Raw genomic sequence first — 23939 nt, forward strand, 5'->3', positions numbered from 1 at the left:
TCAAAATTACAGAGTTGTTTATTATTATTATTATTATTATTATTATTATTATTATTATTATTATTAGTAGTAGTAGTAGTAGTAGTCCTATTTATTGCCCAGAGGGCGGACTACACCGACTGCCCAGTGGCAGCCGGTGCACCAGCCGCCCAAAGGCGTCCGGAGAAAAAATTCAGTTTAGCACCTCTATAAAGGGGTGCTAACAAGACTGGGCAATAACTAACAAACAGAAAAACCGGTCAAAAAGGACTGTAAATTAAATAAGCAAAACCAAAGGGGAGGTGGTACAGAGCTCGCCCCCCAGTAGTAGTAGTATTTATTTATTTATTTATTTATTTATTTATTTATTTATTAGCAGACACCCTTATCCAGGGAGACTTCCAGTTGTTACAAAATATCACATTACAGAATATCATATTAAGATAAGAGCAGTTATGAAGTACAATGGACCCTGATATGTAACTGTTTGGCAAACTTACTGTAATTACTGTAAATAAACACTTTGCAGTATAAGGTCAGCCAGCCATGAATCACCTCTATAGTTTACCAGCAGACAGAGATGAGGCCAGCTAAACTTTAATTGTATTGTACTTGTGTGCAGTACTTTCTTTCTCCGATAAAGGGCTTTGTGTTAAACTTAATTGATTTCAATTGGATTACTTTTATTCATGTTATGTAGAAAATACGGTTCCAGTGACTCTAGATAAACTTGTATAAGTTAAGAGGTACAGCATTTTCAGCCGACCCTGAATGTGAAAATTGTATTTGATATTTTCCAAGCACCGTGTTTTTTTTTGTTTGTTTTTATTTTATTTTATTTTAGCAACATGGTATGTTCCTGTTGATGATTTAAACAACAGTATACGGTTCCATAAACTTTTAATTACTAAAAAAAAAATGGATTAGAGGTACTAAAATATATTATATAACTAAACTCCACGAAAATAAAATCCTTATAATAGGTATGTTTTTTTTCAGCTTCACGCACACACTGCAGCACATCTGTTCATCATAAAACCAATGAATCTTTGGGGAAATGTGTAACCCAAAATGCATCTCTGGTTTCGGAAACCACGCAGTAAAATCTGTTTTTATCTGAAAGTAAAACCCCAAAGAGATTCGTGTTGAAACCCTCAAAGCTTACTATAGCATTTTTCATGGTGTTTTGGCAGTTTTACTATTCTTTTCCCACTAGGCAATTACCATATTTTATCAATTTTTAAAAAAATATTGTTTGCTATATCTCGCTATTGTTTACACGCATACCTATGTTTTACCGTGTTTTCATTTTGCTTTATTATAATTTGCTATGCTTTTACTATGGTTAACTTTTATACGGGAAATTACGCATTTGACATTTTAGACAGTAACATTTCCTCGTTCGGTTTAAAGGTTTTAAACCCTTCTTCCTATATCACATCCAAAACCCCTTTGACGTTGCCACTCTAGTTTTGAAAAGAATACAGTTCTAGAATCCTAAAATCTACAGTTCAGATTAACTTGAAGTTGCTGTCCTCGTAAATAACTATTTAAAGACCTTAAAAAAAACACTACATTAGAGCGAGCTGAATCAGACGTGGGAGTCTTCAAATACCACTTCTCAGAAGTTGTAAGTATATATCTGAAATTGCGAAGTCGTGACAGCATATTAGTTTTTTGTGAACGAACCAAACTTTTATTCATGCGCGTTCCCACTGGGATGTATTCTGTTTTGTATTAGAAAACAGCTCCACAAGTGCAACTATAATCTACATTTCCCATCAACTGGCAGACCTGTGCTCCCAGTTGTTGAAATTTACCGTATTTGACTTTTTAACGGGACCTAAATGTCTTTTGTCTAGGTGTGACTTACAGCACTTCTACTTTTTCTTTTGTTCAATGCTATGTTGCCACAGGGGGGCGGAAATTCACTGCGAAAACAAGGTACGTTTTTTTATGATAAGTACTGACCAAAGTGGGGATACCGTTTGCTCTTTTCCAGATTACATGGGGTCGAAAGGTCTGGTTACAACAACTTGTTCAGGAGTTTTTGTTTGTTTGTTTGTTTGTTTGTTTTTTAACAGGACATTTTCAGGAGTTTTTTTGTTTGTTTTTGCAATATGCAAGAACATTGCAAAACGTACAGTGAGTACTGCATTTATTTAAAAAAAATAATATTCTTGTCTATACCTTCTATACGGGTTTGAGTTGCAACTCATTTTGCAGACCAGATTGGGGCTAGTGGCTGCGTCCTGATTTATTTAGCCAGGGTAACCTCATTTTTAATAACCCCAAATCCCGATCGATTACACACCTACAAGAGGCTCGTTCCAGATTGTACCTTTCATCTGCTTAGTTGTAGTGATGGGCTGGAACTAAACAAATAGACATAAAGGACAGAATTCAGTCTACAACACAGAAGTCCAAAATAGATGTTGATTAAAAGATGCCATCTCCTCGTATTATTTAACTATAGTGTTTTTTGTGTGGGTTTTTTTGTGTGTGTGTGTGTTTTTTTCTTTTGTGTAAATGATCACATCGGATTTCCGAGAACGGTTTGATTATACAATTAATAAGCACTTAATTTGATGCATTTGTCCTTTTTGTTAGGTAGTATGCAATTTCGATAAAATACCCACATTTTGTTAATGACAGATGGACCCTTTTTTTGCATATAGGCCTACTATTACAACTATTACAAATAGACCATGTTTGGCATAGCAACCTTCTGAGAATTTTGCCCAAAGTGTTAATTTTACACTGGTAAGTGGGAATGGAAAATACATTATATGTGAAGTTTATAATAATGCAATACAATAAATATTTAATGCTGAAGATGATATTCATGTGTCACGCTGTTCAATTAGTATTTTGACTTGTCTGAAACCCAAGTGTTTCGCATGTGACTGTAAAGGTCCTTTACACACACAGCTTATAGGATTGTCCCCGAGCCATCCATCTAAATGCACATTATGCTGCAACTTTAAATTAACTGTCAGGGGACCTAATTACACAGCAGTTGTGCGGATATGTGTGGCTGTGGGGCAAATCTTTTCTTCCTGCACCTAGCAAACTGATTTCACTCATTTCTTTCAAAGGATTTCCCTTCAGAGCTCGGTATCTTTTTAGTATTCTGTGGGACTTTCTGGGAGAAACCGTCTGTGGCTTTCTCTGGGCCCAGTTGACGTCACAGCGGGGGTGAGGGATTCCTTTCTGAAACGCGAAGTGGCGTCATTCATCTCCGTCCTTTTCTGCTCCTCAGTTTAATTAATTATTCATTAAAACTTGAAAAAAAATACCTTGTTTCAATTTATCCCTCAATTGAAGTTATGCATTTGCTAATGAGGTAGTTCTATCTATCTATCTATCTATCTTAGATAGATAGATAGATAGATAGATAGATAGATAGATAGATAGATAGATAGATAGATAGATAGATAGATAGAGAATTAGAGGGATAGATAGAAAGCCTCCTTTTACCAGCAGATACTGAGCTAGGCGGTGACCAGTGAGGGTCAAGCGTCTTGTGCCCTGGGGACCTGGATTTCAACGGATGCGGAGAGTTTGGTCTATTTGCACATTAATGGCCTAGATCTGGATAACTCCTGTGACGTGTATATCTAGCGAGTAAAAAATGAAGGAAAAAAAAGCATTCAATGTCATTCCTACGTCAGTGAATGAGTGTGGGCGTGAGACAGAACATCCCCGCCTTTATCAAATGGGGTGCACCATTCCACTCTACTTGCCTCTCTCTCCGTGGCTGTAAAGTCTTACTGCTGGAAGTTGTTGGCAATGTCTGATGTGCAGCAGTTTCTTAAAAAAATCCTGCAACGTATTTAAGATCTGCATACTCAAATGGTTTTACTAAATGTAGGATGGGACTTACGTTGAACGGCAGATATATTTCACTGATTCTGGCTGTACAACTAGGTAAGTATGCTGTATGCATGGACCATAATACAGTTTTCAGCACTAACTACTGCGTATGTTTAAAACTGAATGGCAAGAAATTTCAGACCATGCTGCAAAGATTTTTTTATGTAATTGTAAATTGTAATAGTGTCTTTCCCTAAAACAACAACAACAACAACAACAAAACTATGAACAGCCAATATTTTAAGTAGGCTAATTACCGGTTTTTGAAGCAGCTAGTTATTGACACTAAATCAATGGCATGTTATTGTAACCCATAGTTCTAAAAGGCTAATAGAATATTCTAAAGATGATTGGTTCGTAGGATGCATGGAATCGTCAACATATCAGTTTCAGCAAGATAACTGGTTGCATTCCCATATTTAAAGACAAACTTTTATTTGTGATGCGACATGCCTGAGACAAATTTCACACACTGACAAAACTCCTACTTATAATAAGATTCACACAAGCTTAATGTGGTTTGTTTTAAGCTTCGATTCATTTTGTCAGCATGGATATGTTACAGCTGTGACCGGTATTTACAAGGTAATTATTCTAATAAATGATAGCTATGGTTAGACTGTTTATTTCTGAAGGTGGAATAATGAACCATTAATGCAGCCATCTATTGAATTGTTGTAATATAACAATGGGAATTAACGCATTCGCTGCATCGGTGCAAATACGAGAGGAAGAGTTATGTAAATAATTCACACAAATCCATCGAAGAAATGATTAAACAAACCATAAGCGTACAGACTCCGTGGCTGAAATGTAGCAAATAATCAGAATCATTGTAATAGTGTCTGTCGCTTTAATGTGTACATTTATTTTAGTAATATATGCTGCTGTAAAATGTAGCATATACCCTAAACACGTTGCATTGGACGTCCATGTAACGTCATATTCTTATATCTAAAGTTAAAATGATTGAGACCCGTCAATACGAATTTTTTGGATGGTGGCTATAGATTCGTTTTTTCAACTGTGAGGAATAATGGCAACGAAGGGTTTGTTTTCAGATACAAATCCCTTTGGAATAAGCGGCTAAAAAAAACACCAGACTGAAATTGAAACCTCAAGAAGCATTCGGTTTGTTACAGATTTCCTTTTGTTATTTCAATTTTAGAGCATACTATAAAACAGTCAAGCGAAAATACGGAAAATGATTACATAGAAAATTAATTTCTACATCCAAAGCTGCACTTTGACAATATTACATATTTAAAGGCAAAATTTAGTAGATAATTTTGGCAGAAAACGTGACTAAACACGGACTTATCTCACCAGTTCTGGAGATATATTTAGCCGTAGCCTATAGTTAAAATAGGATGCAGTATAAAACATACAAGATTTTAAAATACAAATATAATTTTTTATCACATTTTTTGTGTGTCAGTGCCAATGATAAGTGTGAAAGCCAGCGTTGAATTTGTAGAAATTAACCTTGATGGTTCTACAAGTGTGTAAGTAGCATAATAAACAATTCGTGTAAAAACAGACATACAATGTTCCCTTCCCTATTAAGTTTATATTGCAGGTAAGGATTTAGCTTGTTTGCAAGTGAAAACATGGTCTTGTTAAAAGACTACCAGAGACTACTGTATCCCTGCATAATTTGAATTTATCGGTCCGCCTTTGTTGTTTTCCTGTAACAACGATTGTGTAAGATTACCACTTAATGTGCATATAGTGTCCATGGACTCATCTTTTCAACATGCGTGATCTTCAGTGTTGATTAATATGTTGTATGTAGTAGAGTATTATTTTAATAACTTATGCTCTCGGTGGAATCTGTCTATGGTAATTTGGAATGCATTTATTGCTTGGGCCATAAACTAATCGTCAATATTTATCCGAGAGAGCGCTGTATTCTTAATACGTGGGTCTGAAAATTAGATGAATTTGTCTTTCAACATATTTTTGGATTCTCAAGTTTCTACAATTTGTGTTGATCAGAGCAGGAATGGTGCTTGTCTAAACTAGAAACACGAAATCATTGGTGTTTTGTTCATTTTTTAACATTAGCTGGATCTGTGTCATCTTTAAAATCTTAGCAAATGTTTATATTCTGCATTTAAAGCACCAACGCGCGGCATAGTAGCCCATTGTGTTGTTGAATATGGGCTATTGGTCATAACATGGAATGGGGATGGCAGTAAGATCCAGCCCTGTAAGCTAAACTATGTATCACATTAAGTAACATTTAGTACAATCGTTTGTTTGATACATCTTAGTGTGTTAAAATATAAGAACATATTTTCGTGTAGTAAACCGAAAACTGCAATTTTGCACTGATATGAAATTAGCAGAACGAGTACACAGTTCACAGAAGCATCTAAAAGATACTGCAGCACCCGCGGTGACCACTGATTATCTGGCAGGATCAAGTAGGATGACTCAAAAGCAGTCAATGCGTGCACAGATGGTTACTTATTTTTAGCAGTGTTTGATCTGTGTTCAGAAAATCAAAATCTAGGCGGAAATAACATAATTGGTGAAAAATTATGTTTCAAGGAAGCAAACTCATAGTGCCGTCACTGCGAATTCTTGTTGACAAGCGATAGCTTGAATTTATGGGATTACATGTTATATCTCCGTTAATGGAGACGAAAGGTTTATGTCCCTCCTAACATTTACGCAATGCTGGGAAACAAAGCTATATTTGTATTATGACTCTATTAGAGAGAGAGAGAGAGAGAGAGAGAGAGAGAGAGAGAGAGAGAGAGAGAGAGAGAGAGAGAGAGAGAGAGAGAGAGAGAGGCTGCAGTAAAATAGGTTATGGAAAATCAAAATTGCAACGTAAGCTAAAAGACAAAACTATAGACGCAAATGCATATACAACATATAAAATTAAATAAGCGATACAGTGGGAGCTTATTTAATAGAACATTTAATGGATGCATGATACAAATAAAGACATACATCTCTCGAAAAAAAAACAGGATCATGTCACACAAAGGTATATGAAAACATCACCTATAATAGGAGATACAATTATATAACGGGTATGCTAGTTTGGTGTCTTTTTTCCTTGATCTGTGAACGGAATCCGCTTATTGATCACTCATACCTAACACGAGTCTAATTCACTCCATGAGGATTGATGGGGTTAAATAACATGTACATGGTTCCGCTAGCAAACTCCAGCCACTCATCCAGAAATCTCATGGAATTTTTACAATCAGATCAATTGACTGCATCTCCACTCAACAAACGGAGAGCGAGAGGAAGCAAAGCATATGCGGGCGATCAGCGTTTCGACATGAAAAATGAGTTCAGGTAGGTTTAAAGAAACCGCTGTGCTGGCGTTTTACCTGTAGGTATCAATTCCACTTGCCTCAGATCAATGCTTTCTACAGTATTTGTCTACATGTATAACTGTTGTTTCTACTTGATGAATCATTTGATATTTTATAAAGGATACTATAACGCTATCCCCCCAGAAGAAACGTTTAAGAATGAAACATAAATTTGAAGGACATAAACACATTTTTGTGTTAACTTTTATTTACATTCTACAAATACACGATTTCTTATTACATGCAGGGACTATTAATTTTATATAAAAAATGGTATTTTAATTGATATATTCAAATACTTTTAAATATCTTATGTTCGTTTTCAGACTCCATCGTTTTATGTGCTTTTTTCATAAACAAATAACAGAAAAATCCCAAATGTAGGTCTAAACAAATAGATGAATTATGTTGAGTTTAATCTCTGGTTTAGAAATGCAAATACAGTAAAATTGGGGAATAATTGTAAATGAAACTATACCGGGTTGTGTTCTCGGTCATTAAATTGACTACATTGGAGGTTTCCATAATTAATTGTAAGGCGTGTTTGATTCTCAAGGGACGAAAAGCTGTTTTGGAAACCAGTAATCCCTTTTCCATGAATCAGACAAAGAAGATGGGACTGCAAGACGGATGTGTGCCTTTTTTTTATTTTACTCCACAGAATAATCAACATTTTAATTTCTGAGACCTTAATTAGCATTCTATTAAACACAGTTACTTTGCGAAATCATATTAAACGAAATAATATGATACCGTGCAACAATAGGCGGCCAACATTCCAACGCATTTAAAACAGTTTACCTTAATGTCAGTGCAAACATACTAACCATTACAATCGTAGTTTGTCCAGCATGTTACATAGGCTATTGATTCTTTATTATTATTATTATTATTATTATTATTATTATTATTATTATTATTATTATTATTATTATTATTTGATTTTGTTTTGTTTTAATATTTCCACAGTCTACCTGCTACAGACAGTGAAAGCAGCTGGGAAATGTGATACGGTGTTTAAAGGGTTCTCAGACTGTTTGCTCAGACTGGGAGAGAATATGGCAAACTACCCACAGGAGCTGGACGATAACGAGAAACTACAGACGATCTGCACGTAAGCCGAGATTTTACCAAAGCCTTGCAATTGCTCACTGTGTACACTGTAAAATGTGATCTGAGGGTAGTGCTGCAGTACACAGGCCCATAAAATACAGGGACAGATGGTATTACACACAGAACTGCATTCATTCTCGGCATCGCGCCATGTGTTAATGTGCCATAGAAAAATGTACATTCGTTAACTGTAATGAAATAGCCCTGTTTTACATCCAGAGGTTAGTCGACCTCTTCATGGTTAGTTTGATCTGGTGTAATCTCTGATAATTTGTAGTCTGTCATGTGTGACAGACAAATGTACATATTTTTAAGGGTCGATTGGTTGCGATTAAACGCAACACAACCTCCTTAAAATATAGCTTGCAATAAAAATACTGTATTATTGTTACACAATATACAGTATAAGGAACCATGCTTGATTTCTGCAATAAAAACATAAATATATTGCAAACATGGGACATGCTACATAATTAATCATTGTGTTTATTCCGTGAATCTGTGAATTGACCATAGAAATATTGGTTATTGTGTACAGTGGCTAGGAAATAGATTTAAAATTCAACTTAAATATCTGAGTAATATCTGTCAAAATATTGTTATGGCGGTATCGTTGTTTAGGCAAAGCAGCTCTAAAAACATTTATCATCATCTTGGCCAGCAAGCTGAGTAAAATTAAATAAATAAATACATACATAAATAATAAAAAGCAAGCTGTGATCAATATTCCATTACTGAGATATTGAGTGCAACATCAACACATTCATGCACAAGGAAAAGCGGGTACCAGACTAAAGGCAGGTAATTGCTGTCGATATTGGAATAGCTTTAATGACCCCGCCCCCACCCCACACTGTGAAAAATACATTATACAATTTACTGCAAATCATTCACTCACTGCAACGTGTGTTTCAAGTGAACCTAACAAGTCGTTCACAAGTTAAAGATTCACACGCTCCTATAACATGCTCTACTCATTAAGAACATAAGAACATAAGAAAGTTTACAAACGAGAGGAGGCCATTCAGCCCATCTTGCTTGTTTGGTTGTTAGTAGCTTATTGATCACATAACCTCCTACTGTAAAAACAAATATTGAACAAAACATAAATCTAATGCAACGGATTTTGAACACACCTTGGCATTTATTAACTTATTTACACTGTGACATTTATTAAAATGAACACCAGGAATTCATCAAATTAAACATTAAGATGTTTAAATGCAATCGATTATGTTGGGTTCTTAAATATTAGGCTTTACATATAGCTTAAACCCGATAATGTTAGTTATTGCTTAATCTGCATCGAAAACGTTTATTAACTGACCGGGGGACACATGTTAGCTGTATTTGATGTTGCCAAGGCATATGACCACGTTTCAGAAACTGAATTAATTGAGAAACCCTAACGTTTTCAACAATAACTTTGGAAACCTATTCTAATGACACTTATTTTGACCGCTGCACTGCTTATGATGCCTGACATTTTAAAGAAGCAAGGGGAAAACGAAATTAAAAAGGTGACAAGCATCCGATCCCTCTCTAATGTTATAACTGTACTGCCAGAGGCTAGAAGATTACCGCTAGAAGGCTCCGCTTCTATTGCACCATACCGGTGACCACAGCACACCAGAAAGGTGCTTTTCATCTCTTTGTCGCATAAAAAATATTTCCGATAAAAAATGACACAAAACAGACTGACTTGATGTGTGGGTATAACCATAAGGAAACTCCTCGCTTGACAGATATAACCTCACTTGCATCAGAATTTGCACAGAGAAATACAAACAGACATAATTTCTTTGGAAAGTGTTTTCGCTTTCATTCTATTGTGTTCCAAATAACCATGTTAAGTATTGTAGTGAGTAACCTCTCTACGATATTATTTAAATTTACCATTTAAAACACGTGTCGTTATATTATATTCACTTTTCACTAGGTACATTATTTAAAATTTAATTTACCACATTTTTTGGTTAAATACAAATGTAATAAATTCAAGATAAAGCAACACAACACACTATTTCAAAGCAGGATTTGTTAAAATAAACTTAATCCAGAATTTACCATCTAATAATGTAATCCAGCCGTACCACCTTAAATATAGTGATTGTAGGCTGCTATATGGAGAAAATCTATGCACCCCTTACGCGCGCGCACACACACACACACACACACACACAGACACACACACACACTTCAAGTGCCGCTCCGCAGCCTTTGATTTCAGACAATAACTTTTTGTATTTTAATAATATCTGTTTTATCTTGTTTTAATTATTGTTATTTACGATCAGCAATACGGGTAACTGATTCATGTCTGAGGTGTAGTTTCTGATTAAAGGCTATGCTGGGTTTTTTTGTTTGTTTTTTGTTTGTTTTTGTTTGTTGGACGTATAATGGGTTAACGCGAAGGGTCAGGTGCAAATGTGTCCCCTCTGCAGATCCCCCCCCCCCCCCCCCCCCCCCCCCCCCAGTTGTGGTGTGGAGGAAGGAGAGCAGATCAAGAATGATTTAGTTTTCCTTGGGGATATGCAATTACAGCAGAAATACTGCAGTAGAAGCACACTCAGACGCCCTGGCACCTCAATATCTCATTATTTATTACACATGTATTAAACATTGGCGTCTGCAACCAGTTTAAAGTACCGTAAATTAAAGCTTGCAGGGTTGACCAGAACCAGGCGCCTTCTTAAGCAGGATCGACTTCGTGTCATTGAAATCCTGAAAATCATTATACAACTCAAAACCTTTGCTTGATGTAGCTACTACTGATATGCCCCAATAGGTACAAATAAACAAACAAACAAACAAATAAATAAATAAAAATGACAACGTGCTTGTTGCCCATACATTTTACACAAGTCTTTTTTATTTTATTTTATCACATTCGTTTATGCATTTTTATAGGAGGTGAAAGGTGGGCCCTGTCTAGGTTAAATAATGACATCTAAAACTTGACAAGGACACTATATAATTGCTAAACATAGGTCGATGATTTATAGGCCAGTTTTACTCTATTTTTAGAACAACGTGTGTATGCTCTTACTATATGTTTGTTTGGTAAATTTACATGCTCAAAAGCATCTAGTAGAGGACACGTTTAGCCCGAACTATCGGCGTCATTTGTTTTACAGGAAATGCCTCTTATGGAACCCTTATTTTGTTAAAACCACAAATAACCGCTCCCATGCAGTAGGCCTATTCTACGGTGTACTGAACAACAAAAATTCGATGATTAATTTTGTTTTAAAAATGTAAAGGTCTATTTGTTAAATAAATACAAAGGATGGAAAAGTGAACATTTAAACCAGTGAATCTGTGTTTTAATGAAGGGCTACATTATTTATCAGTGTGATCACATGATGCTGCAAGAATGAATATGCAGTAGGAATGGGATTAATGAATTATTAATGTTCTGTAAAACTGTGCATGAGCCAACTATCTTGCTGCTGTACAAGTATATTATTATTACTATTATTATTTATTTATTTATTTTCAATTTTCAGATATTGGGATGAATTTCACGCCTGCGCTACCACCGCGCTTGCAGATTGCCAAGAAGGAGCGGCGGATCTTTGGGAAAAACTGAAAAAGGAGTCAAAAAAACTCGAATTTCGGGGTAGTTTGTTTGAACTGTGTGGAGGGGGCAACGGAGCAGCCAAATCTACTCATCGTCACTACTTCACCATTTTTCTTATAGCACTGTCTGCTCTAGTGACATGGCTCGCTTTCTAAAACAAAAACAAATATATAAAAATAAATAAATAAATATTAATAAATAACGACAAAATACATCTAGCGATCGAAATCACAGAATCTTCACCATAATGGATGTATATGCTAAAACACCCATCATTACTGAAGACGTTGTGATTTACTAGTGACACTGAAAACCTCGATTGGTTTGAATAGTTGGAAACGTCTGATTTTCTCCTTGTGATTTTTTTTTTCATTGCCAAATGTGTTACCAAACAAAGTGCTGAGCAGCAGCCAAAACAAGGGGCGCCAGCTTCTACAACAAATCGACTTGCACCACCTTCAAATAAACTCAGGAAAGGCCTTGGCCATTAATACAAAGTGGAACCTTCACGAGAAAAAAAGTATTAAAAGGAAAACGAGAAGAAAGATTAAGGGAAAACTGAGAGAATGAAGTCCACGTGCGAATTCTGGAGAATTGCTGCTGCTGATCTGTTTCAGACGCCACTATGTGCCCCATCATTATGATAGAAATGGTCTCCGTGAGCACGAGTAGCATGTGAGCACGTGCTGATATTCCGGAATAAGTCATCAGTCGGAAGGAGTGAACACATGTTAGCTTTATTTGATGTTGCCAAGGCATATGACCACGTTTCAGACTTTAGTTTTAATTGTATATTCTGTTTGTTCGTTTGTTTGTTTCTGGGGATGTTGTATATAATACCTGAAGAGTATTCAAAAGTATAGACTACAAAAAAGGGGCTTTATAAATAATCTATTAAAAAATGATTTGGGGGGAAAAATCTAAATAAAGTGAGATTTTTAAACACTTTAAAGTATTATATATTCATTGCTATAAAGTAAACCACGTTTTAAAAAAGTTATTAAATAAATCAGTTATTGTTTGAAAATAAAGTGTCTGTTGTTCTTTTGGGAGACACGGAAAGTTTTTGGTCTTTACCCCGTATATATTAAGAATACATACACTGGTTAAAATTATGTTTTACCCCCCTTTTATATATATATATATATATATGAAATCAAGAGGTATACCAAATGCAATACGTTTTAGGAAATGGTCAGATAAGGAATCAAATAATGGTATTGATATAAAACAAAATTAATTAATTGAATGTCAAACGGCACATTAATTATAATGCTCAGGATTATAAAGCACTTGCTCTCTGCAATAAGGAGACTTAGTTTATTTGACAGAAATCGCCTTCTACTTGAGGTTGCGCAGGATAAAGACGAAGCTCCCTTTGCTGAGATCAGGTGAAAATAATTAATAAGACAGCTCAACTCAAATGGCAGAGAGAAGCTTTCTATTGATTTGGCAACACTGGCTGCCATAGCCTTTTTCTATTTTTAGCGCTCGGATGTGTTTATGTCAGAATGTGGGATGAAAGGGAAACAGACACCTTCATCTTGATCTGAAGGAGGGTGAGTTGAGAACAATGAAGCCTAACCCCAAAATTATTTTATGTACGATACAAACAGACTGCTAATATTTTTTTACAGGAGCCACAGTATAAATGCAATGTCTAAGCAATAGTAAACATATCCGTTCATATATCAACCCCAGTATTGTGCCGAATATGCATTTCCCTGCAGTATTGCATGTGTTGTGATATATCATGTATCCTCGAGGATTTGGAAAGAAGATTGCAACCAGCAATGAACACTATTGTACAGTTATATTACAAACTTTTCTCTTGTAGTGAATTATAAAAAAAAAAAAAAAGGCAAAGGTTTTCGTCGACTAAGATTTCTAAAGCATTACACTTCAATTACACTCATTGTCGATGAGTGTAATTGAAGTATGCTGGCCTCGTTACTTCCACAAGCTTGAAATATAGAGCAACCTAAACACTCTGTTGTGTTTATTTAAGTAATGTAGCAGGTTGCTTTACAAATTTTTTGTGATGTATTCAAAAAGTGGCTTCATGTCCTAAATGGAGATCAAATCTCGTATGGTTCTTTGTTTAAAGTGACATGATTACGTTACATGGGGAAACAGAGGAATGAAATCCCGCCACTTGTAAAATTTGATGACGATTGGTCACCAGCTAAGGATTAATATCAGAACGTAAACTTACCCATAAGAAAATTTAGCCAGCCTGTCTGATTCTAACAGGAATAAGGTGCAGATGTGACTAATTGACACGTGTCTGTTTCTTCACTAGATGCGATCATCATTCCACTGAAAATCATGTCATTTTTTAAAAGTATTTGTTGAAATATCCCTACTTTGAATTTATTGTTTAAATGTTGTTGTTTGAGGGGTTTGGGTGTGGGGGTGATGAAAGCCACCTTCAATAGGATTGACCATATTAAAAGCTGTAATAATAATAATAATAATAATAATAATAATAATAATAATAATAATAATAATAATAATAATAATAGGCTACTACAACTGTATTACAATGTAAACTAGTATTAACCTTATTAGACAACTGTTTCCTGATTTCTACGGTTTCTGTTCTCTCGGCTGTAAACAACTGTGCTGTACAATGATGGAACACTTTGTTCTTTTGGTATAAAAATAACATAACAAGATGAGTCCTCTACTGAACACCTAGGCTACTGTAAATTAGTTTCTTATTATCCTAAACTGACGCCTCTAGTGTTAGCTAGTGTGTCGCTTTTAATTAATGGTTTATTTTAGTATGGATCTCTGGTTCTGCTATAACTTACCTCGTCAACACAGACACTAACCCTGGGGAAGTTAGGTTGCTATTGGACTTACTCATTGGCATGACATCTTTCATGGGATGAAAGAGCATTCCTTTGAGAGTTTGTATGTAGAGAAATTAGCTACTATTAGATGTAGAATGCAGTGAATGCGCGAATATCAAATATCCAATATCAACCTAACTTCCCTGGCGTTAGTGACCCAATACTTGTAAGAGATTGTGGTAGACTGTGGCAAAGTGGGTTATAGTGCGCAGGTGTAGAGGTGATGCAGTGCTCCAAACAATGACAAACACAGCACTGGTGATATGATGATTCTTTTATTTTTAATCCAATAGTCGAAACTGACCAACAGAAAACGATATGAAATACAGGCAGTACTCAGTGCTTGGTACTGCTCTGTAAATAATGCACAGGGCAGTCCCACATGATAATACATGAATCCACAAACAAATAAACACACACAGACAAAACATACACGGTCACCAGTCCTTTAGTGAGTGCAGTAGTGCTAGTGGTGAATATAACGATAGTGTGCTTTAGTGCAGTGATGATCCGGGTGGGTGCTGGCCTCTGGCGACAGCTCCTGAACTTGTGTTTAGCCATCTAACAAACAAACAAGCAACAGTTAGACAAACGAAGACAAAACACTCACGGTACATTTAACACAGGTCCTTCTGGTCTCCAATACATTTACCCAAAACGAAGGAACAGATTCCGATTCTCCGTCCCCTTTTATGCTGTCGCAAATGACCCCTTGGTAAACGAGTGCAACCACCTCTCCAATCTATGGCTGCCACATCGTTTACCTTCTGGTCAATGCGTTCTTGCAACGGAGTCTCGCCTTCATCCAGACTAGCCGACTTCCTGACCCTGGGAAAGAACTGTCCGACCAGCCCATCCAAAGAACTCTGTTCTCGCTGCTTAGCGCCCTCACAGGTCGGGAGAGAGATTTACAACCAAGACTCATTGTATTTCTGTCACATACTCATTTGATTTTCTCTTCTTTTGTAATTTCTTTCTCAGTCTTTGCAATACTGTCATTTTGGTAGATGAGCCATCATTTTGTGTTGCAGTTGCACCCACTTTCTGAGAACAAAAGCAGGATTGGGCTCGATTATCAATGTGTCTGTCCCAATAATAACTCACAAATCACGGAGACACACATGACTAAATTTTCTCCTTAGCATGAAGACCGTCGTGGGGTAAAATAGCTTTCTCTTGCGAGTTAGTCTTCACGAGCTGTGAAATGTTGTATGACGTAGCCTACTGTATAATGTAAAGGGCATATATGTGTGTATTTTTCTTCTTTATAAAATGAGATAATTGTCACATATCCTGAATCATGACTCAAATTACTTCATTCGCATTTTATTTTGTAACCGGCTGTGTTCCAGACAGTAAGAGAATACAATCGGATGCAAAAAATAATGTATTTACATTAAAATAGCATGAGTATAAAAGCACACCAGTTTTACATCGTTGTTATGCCATGAGGAAAATACAGTGATCCACCGATCACCAGAGGCTCGTTTTCTATATGCACATATGAATGCGTATCTGGCAGTACAAAGTCGAAAGGAGCAAATACGAATAAGGTTGCATTTCCATATAAGGACCCTCACACCACTCGTTCGTAAAACCTTTAGTATTTTATCGGCACCAAATTTTAAATTGTATAAATACGAAAGGTGAATCTCACCTAATTTTCTCACTAAAGCTCTCGATACACTGCCCAATGCAATCAATAGCGATGCGTTCTTTCAGACGCATCGGGGAGTGTGTAACGCTTTCCGATGAGATTTTACAGGATCGGGCGATCGATTTCAGTCGGCTCGCAAAGTTTAAACATGTTTAAGATTTTTCAGCTAGTGTGTTATACCCTCTCGCAAGTCTCAAAGTCAGCAACCAATTAGTTAACTGGAGACAGACATGCATGTATTCTCCCACTATTAAAAAAACTACGTATATAGACACACACGTACAAGGTATTCCATTGCCTCAGCAGAACCAGCTCGCTGCCCCAACCTCCCTAGAGTTCCCTTTCAAGTCGAAGACGACCACCAACATTATGTATGGGATATTCCCTACCCTTGAGGTAGGTAATACTGAGCTCTCTATAGAGCTGCCGAAGGCCCCTTCCTGTGATGACGCACTCGGTCCCACCTACCGAGGGTATAAAACCGTCACTCACCGAAAGATCTCCCTCTTTTCCTTCACAAGACGGTAAGGTAGGACCTCTGAGTCTAGACTGAGTGTGTTGATAGGAGGAGCCCTTAAGTAGATTCGAGTCAGTTGTATTTCCCTAGCATTCGTGCTGAAAGCTGGCTTGCCGCTTTCCTGGAATCAACGACTCTTGAAAAAGACAGTCTTTTATCTTTCCGTCTTTCAACAGCCCCCCTTGGTGGGTCGCTCTCTTTTTTACTGTCTGTCGTATGTGAGCGGCTGTCTGTGCAGTCACCCGTGAGTTAGTTGTCTTTTCCTGAGAGTTACACAAGTATCCTCCTCGGGGCTAGGTATTGCCGTATCCCCGTCCGAGCGGAGCCGCTGGCCGAACCTGACCGCTGCGGTTCGGTGTACTCTCTCTCTCTTTTCTTCCTTCTTATAAAAAGTGTTAATTTTTGCTGAACAAAAAGACTTCACCCACCGCAGCTTCGGCCTCTGTCCCCGCCCTGGTATATGCTCCGCACTGACCGCTGACCAGGTGTGTGTGTTGACCACGCGGTCTGGGTACGCACTTTGCGTAGCGTCCTCTCCGGTGCTGCGGTACCGCGGCGCACGCATAGCTTGATTCTCTCTTGGATGCAGGCTGCGTATTATCCAGCGCCAGTGTAGGAGTATAGCATAACACGGTACTTGGTGTGTCCATAGTACGCAGTGATATTCACAGCGCACAAAGCACGCAGGTGCTCGTTACTCCTTCCTAGTCAAGTTACGCACAGAGCGCAGGGTACGCAGTCTACGCTCCCACTGCGCAAGGTGTCTAGAACGTTCGAGGCAAGCAGTGCTGTGCACGTTGCGCTCGTTCTGAAGTGCAGTTATGCACAGTGCGCACGGTACGCAGTTCACGCAGTGTATGGTATCCACTGCACAAGGCGTTTGGAACGCTCGAGGCAAGCAGTGCGGTGCACGTTGCGCTCGTTGTGTAAGTACTGCTCTACTAGCGCATAGCTCGTGGTGTTGTACACTAGTGCCCATACGCTGCGTAGTACACGGCAATAGCCTTAGCTGTAGCGCTAGCGAAATTTACACTGTGTTAGTACCTGTGGGTCAAATGCAATGAAAGCAGTGCTTAGTGCTATGCACAAGCCAGACGTCCTGTCTCAGGACTCTCTGCCTAGCATCTCGAATGCAGTACACAGTGCGCTTGGGACGCACGGGTTATTGCATAAGCACTGCTCAACCTGGCACATAGCTCATGGTGCTCCACAGTATCTGTGAAAACAGGATACTCGGTGTGCACGGGGCTCAGCATACCTTGCTGTAATGCTAGTGAGTGGACACACTACATTAACACTTACCAGTGTTCAACGTAGTGCGAGCAGTGCCTCAGTGCTAATGCACAAAGTCAGCACCATATCGGGGTCCCTTCCCTGTATGGCCTGCAACGCATCATACCCACAGGACTTATGGTGCTTGGTAGACAGGTGCTTAGTACATCAGGGTGCATAGCGCCCTCGGGTGCTCGATGCACGAGGTGCCTCGTTGCCTTCTGCCTGTAAAAGGTGCTTCACTCCGCGGTAGGCTACGCGCTGCCCCGGTCGTGTGACTGCACATAGTCCAGGCTAGACACCCCTGTCCAGTTACTACGCTGTGTTTACTCTTTTATTCTTTGTAACAGCCTACATCGCTTTGCGATTGCAGTCTGCTGAAAGCCTTACAGCAATCGCTGTTTTCTGCTTTCCTCTGCTATTAAGTCACCCTGGATAAGGGCGTCTGCTAAGGAATAAAATAATATTTTTGCAGTTTAAAAGAAAAAGAGACACGTGTTCCTCCACCGGACCCCGGCTCTGTCGTGCCCCACTGTGGAATTGACTCTGCTGGACTGCCTCAGCCCACCCTCTCGGTGCGCTTAAAATATTCAGTTCACCCGAGTTGCCGTGGTGTCTGCTTTATTTATTGCGTGTATGTGTGGTTTTATTTCACTGCCTTGCGTTTTTTAAAAATAATAAAAAAACGATACAAGCGCGATTCCTCCATCGGGACCCAGCTATGCTGTGCCCCGCTGTCGAGATGCTTACGCCGGCTTGTTTCAGCCTGCCTACTCTGTGGGCTGGTAAAAACAAAACAAAATCAGTTACCTGCATTGACGTGGTAACTATTATTATTACCCGCACAACTTGCGTGGAGTGTGTGTATTTTCGTTTCTTTACTGCCTTGCAGTTTAGAAATAAAAAATAATACAGCGTTATTTCTGGCCCCACTCGAGTCTGGGTATCCACCCCGGTGTATGCTTTGCGCTACCCCAGGTTGTGTTGACTTCACGCTGTTAAGGATGGGCATCCCCAGTCGGCGCCCTCGGTGTTTAGATGCTCTATGCCTCAGTGCTTAGCACCACAGCATGTGAATAACACCTGCACTTGGTGCCCCGATGCTTCGGTGCACCAGTACTGTATTCTACCTCACTCAGTGTCCTCGGTGCGTCTGCACCCTTGGTGCCTGAGTGCTTCAATACACGGCTGAGCTGTACGCGGCGCTGGGCCTGGCCAGGCAGCAGGCTCAAGCCCTTGCTGTGGCCCCAGCTCAGCCAATAACACCGGCCCCGGAGCTGACCCCGCCTGCACCGGTGGTTGCCCCGGATGCGACGTGCTGGCATCTGCCATACTCGCCAGGCTGTCCGGACGGGTGAATGGTTTATCACACTGGACTGAAAGAACGCGGATTCCACGTTGCTATTCGTCTAGTGCACAGGAAGTATCGCCTTACAGGGGAGCGTCCTTAGTTTTCTGTGCTGTGGTTCAACCTCCCCTTAGCCCCCGCATGTTTCAAAGTGCATGGATGCCATCCTAGCTCCCTTGCAGCTACAAGTGATCAGGGTGATGAATTAGCTGGTTGATCTGCCCAGTCGCAGGAAGGAGCAGTGGCCCGCGCAGTGCAAGCCTACCTGTCGGACGACAGAGTGTCTGCCATTTGCAACTGTCTGGCCCTGTTCAACAAGGGTTCACAGTATAATTGGTGTTGTGTTAAAAACTATTGGGTCTGATGGCCTCGGCTTCATCACCCACCCAACTAGGGTTACTCCACAAGCACCCGATCCAAGTGTGGCTCAGTGCCTTAGGCTGTACCCCAAGCGAGACAGACACCGTCAGCTGACCGTGTCTCGCCTAGGCTGGGAAGCCCTACGCTGGTGGAAGCAAGCCTCTCTTCTGAGCGAAGGTGCAAGCATAGGAGTTATACACAACTGTCAATTGGTGATGACAGACGCACCCAACTCTGGTTGGGGGGCCGGTCTGGGCAGGTGGAGGAGTTCACGGACCCTGGTCGGATCGCTGGACATAATGCTTGGGAACTGAGAGCAGCCCACAAGTGGTCCAAAGTGTTTTTTGTACGCTTTCCCGCCTATACCGCTGCTCCCGGCTTTTCTAGGAAAAGTCGGGTTAGAGAAAGCATCAGTTCTCCAGGTGGCCAGGAGAATGTGGTTTTCGACCCTGTGCCAGCTGTTGCATAGCCAGCCCTGGGAGATTCCACTTTGTTGGATCTCCTCAGTCAGGCAGAAGGCTTTCTTTGGCACCCGGAGCCAGGAAGGTTACAGCTATGGGTCTGGCCCCTGTAAGGAACCGCTGGCTAGCCCTAGGGCTATTGGATGCAGTTGTGGGTACCATGCAGAGCGCTAGGGCGAACTCCACTAGGTTTTTTGTGTACCTATAAGTGGAAGTATTTTCAAGCTTGGTGTCTGGCTAGAAACCATGACCCCATCACTTGCCCTAGGCCAGTCATATTGCAGTTCCTGCAGGAACTGCTTGGTGCTGGAAGGTCACTTCCACCTTGTAGGTGTATTCAGCGGCTATCACTGCTTGCCATGCCCCCGTAGATTCTATGTCTCCGGGTGCACATTTTTGGCTACCCATTTCCTTAAAGGCACACGGTGATTACGCCCTCCTCGGAGGACTGTTCTCCCCGAATGGAGCCTTAATATTGTACTAGAGGCTCTCACGAAGGCCCGTTTGAGCCCTTAAACTCCATTGAACTGAAGTATCTGTCTATGAAGAGCCTTCCTCTTAGTTATCACCTCCGTAAAGCAGATCAGTGAGCTGCAGGTGCTGTCTGTGCACAGCTCCTGCATGCGCGTGTGGGAGGATGGAAGCGGAGTGTCGCTGCGCACCAACCCTGCTTTCCTACCCAAGGTAATCACAGCCTTCCACATTAACCTCTGTTGCTTCAACGGAGGATGAGAGATTTAATTTTCTCTGCCCAGTGCGGGCATTGAGATGTTACGTGCTTAGGACAAGAGCGCTGCGTCAATCTGACCAGCTCTTTGTCTGTCACGGAACACGGACCCTAGGATAGCCCCTCTAAGCAGCGTCTGTCACACTGGATTGTGGACAGTCTCGACTGTGTGTAATGGTGCTGGCTTGCCCCACCTGGTAGGGTAGCTGCACACTCAGCTAGAGAGTTGGCTACATCATGGGCCCTTTCTAAGGTGCCTCGATGTCTGATATTTGTACTGCGGCTAGCTGGGCAACGCCACATACTTTCATCAGATTCTACCGCATTAATATGGTAGATCCTGCTGTGCCGTCTGTGGGCACAAGGGTCCTTGAGGGTGTAAGTTCACACCGCTAACCTCTGGGTTAGACAGTGTTGTGCGTCCCTCATATGCTGCCGTTCCTTCTCCCTCGCGACGGCTCTGGTATAGATTATCCCATACATAATGTTGGTGGTCGTCTTCGACTTGAAAGGGAACGTTAGGTTACCTACCGTAGCCCTGGTTCCCTGAAAGAGAAGACGACCACCAACCACGAGGTCGCTTCGGTCGCCCTCACGGGTTCGGCGGAAAAAGAGGGAGATCTTCCGGTGAATGACAGTTTTATACCCTCGGTAGGCGGGACCGAGTGCGTCATCATAGGAAGGGGCCTTCGGCAGCTCTGATATAGAGAGCTCAGTATTACCTACCTCAAGGGCAGGGAATATCCCATACATAATGTTGGTGGTCGTCTTCTCTTTCAGGGTACCAGGCTTACGGTAGGTAACCTAACGTTCGCCTTGGCTCACGCAGAATGGGTTGAGGCTGTGCTCGAGGCAGGTTAGTGTGACGGGACCTCTGCAGCATCTGGAGAAGAGGCGGTCCGACCGTTCACCACCCAGAACCCACCTGCCCAACTCTGTGAAGAGGAGGCCCCAGACAGCACTACCACCTCTACCTGGCCTACAGAGCTAGCCACCCTCATACGGGCCGCGATCACCCAGACAACCCGTGCGCCTGAACCCTGCACATGGCCGTGCTGGGGCTGTGGCCAGCCTGGCCATCTACAGCACCACTACCCCGCAACCAAGATTGCACCCTCCACCTGACACAACAGCCGACGGGAAATGCCAAGGGGCCCATGTAAGTGGGTCAACGCGGGCCCCCCAACTTTTCACCAATGACCACCAGCCTGTAACACCTGCAACGTGGCCCGCCAGTCAAGCTGGAAGAGTTTGGCCCCACTCTCCCCAGAAGCTGCTGACAGTAGCCAGCACAGGGTGGCCATAGTGGTTGGTAGGACAACTCCAGGGGACTTCTGCCACGTCCCTGTCCGAGTTGAGGGGGTCCCATGCACTGCTCTGGTGGACACCAGTTCACTGGTGACTCTGGTCTGACCTGACGTGCTCCCAGCAGGGGTCCGGCTGGGACCCACCACTGTACAATTCCGCACTGTTACAGGAGAGCTAGCACCGATACAATGGAAGGGCAAACTGGCCATTGAAGTGGCTGGACAGATGGTACACCACCCTGTCTGAGTAGTGGCTGTCCAGGACCCCTGCACACTGGGCCTGGACTTCCTGCGCTACACAGGTGGGCTTAGATCTCAGAACCAGGACATTGTACCTGCAGGGGAGCCTGGCCTTGGCCCTGGCCTACCCGGGGGGGCCTGCCTTCCCCTCAGGACAGTCGGGCCGGGATCAGGACCCCTTTGCTCGACAATTTCAGGCCCTACTGTGAGCCCCGAGGATCAACGCCCACGCACCCACGACCCGGTCCCAGATGCCAGCCCCTGCAGAGGAGCGGTGCTGCATGGAGAAAGTACCAGGAAGATGACTTCGTCCAGTCTTACAAAGGCTGGAGGACCAGCAGAGACACCCTGCCACCTGAGGGCTGTGGTCACAGTGGTCTGGACTGACCCTGAGGGATGGAGTCTAAAAGAATAAGAGACTTTTGAGTCTGCTACCAACCTTTGTACAAGCCAAAATATACAAGCTTTATATGTCATTGCTGTTAACCATTTTTTTATCGTTCGATATCAATATCATATCAAAATATTAATATTGGTGACCATCATAGTGATCATACCTGTCAATTTTTGAAAATACAAAATTGGGAGGGGGGGCGGTGGTTGCAGGTGCATGGCTAAGTATGTGAACTTGCCTCTCGCACTGAATGCATGCCTGCAACAGGGCTCCTCTGGGTCCTAAACCCTTCTAGGTACAGACAGGGATTGCATTAACTACACGCTGGCCACAACTTATGCAGACATTCAAGGTTTGCTGACATAAGGGGGTTTAACAGTAGAGAGCTAAAAATACAAATGCGGTATTATTATTATTATTTATTTATTTCTTAGCAGACACCCTTATCCAGGGTGACTTACAATTGTTGCAAGACATCACATTATTTTTACATACAATTACATTATTTTTTTACATACAATTACCCATTTATACAGTTTTTTTTTTTTACTGGAGCAATCTAGGTGAAGTACCTTGCTCAAGGGTACAGGAGCAATGTCCCCCATCTGGGATTGAACCCACGACCCTCCGGTCAAGAGTCCAGAGCCCTAACCACTACTCCACACTGCTGCCCCCAAGTTCAAGTTTATTTTATATTAAGATACAACAAACCCTATGCATACCAATCATCAGTCTCGTTGGCAAAAACCATACACTAAAGTATTATTTAACGATTTTATTCCATTGATTGGCGTTTAGGTACCAAACGCTAATTGCATACTGCATTAAGCATATTGGCATTATTTTGAGATATGCGTATGCGTCAGCGGTTCATTGCGTTTTGTCCGTGTGATTACTTATGCTATT

At 40.9% G+C, this 23939-nt stretch overlaps 1 protein-coding gene across 3 annotated transcripts; it reads left to right on the forward strand.

Moving 5' to 3' along the window:
- Positions 1–3693: 3693 nt before the first annotated feature.
- On the forward strand, positions 3694–12932 carry LOC117399817 (neuritin-like). Of its 3 annotated transcripts, none has more exons than XM_033999202.3 (4): positions 3699–3909; positions 7083–7176; positions 8166–8310; positions 11819–12932. In XM_033999202.3, the coding sequence occupies exons 2-4, from the start codon at positions 7167–7169 to the stop codon at positions 12045–12047; spliced, it is 384 nt and encodes a 127-aa protein (XP_033855093.1). In that variant the 5' UTR covers positions 3699–3909; positions 7083–7166; the 3' UTR covers positions 12048–12932. The 3 variants fall into 3 exon arrangements, with proteins under 3 accessions (XP_033855092.1, XP_033855093.1, XP_058878542.1); XM_059022559.1 differs by lacking the exon at positions 3699–3909 and adding an exon at positions 3939–4440; XM_033999201.3 differs by lacking the exon at positions 7083–7176 and having other exon boundaries at positions 3694–3909.
- Positions 12933–23939: the final 11007 nt, after the last annotated feature.

The sequence above is a fragment of the Acipenser ruthenus genome, chromosome 4 (genome assembly GCF_902713425.1).
Source record: "Acipenser ruthenus chromosome 4, fAciRut3.2 maternal haplotype, whole genome shotgun sequence".
Classification (NCBI taxonomy): Eukaryota; Metazoa; Chordata; class Actinopteri; order Acipenseriformes; family Acipenseridae; genus Acipenser; species Acipenser ruthenus.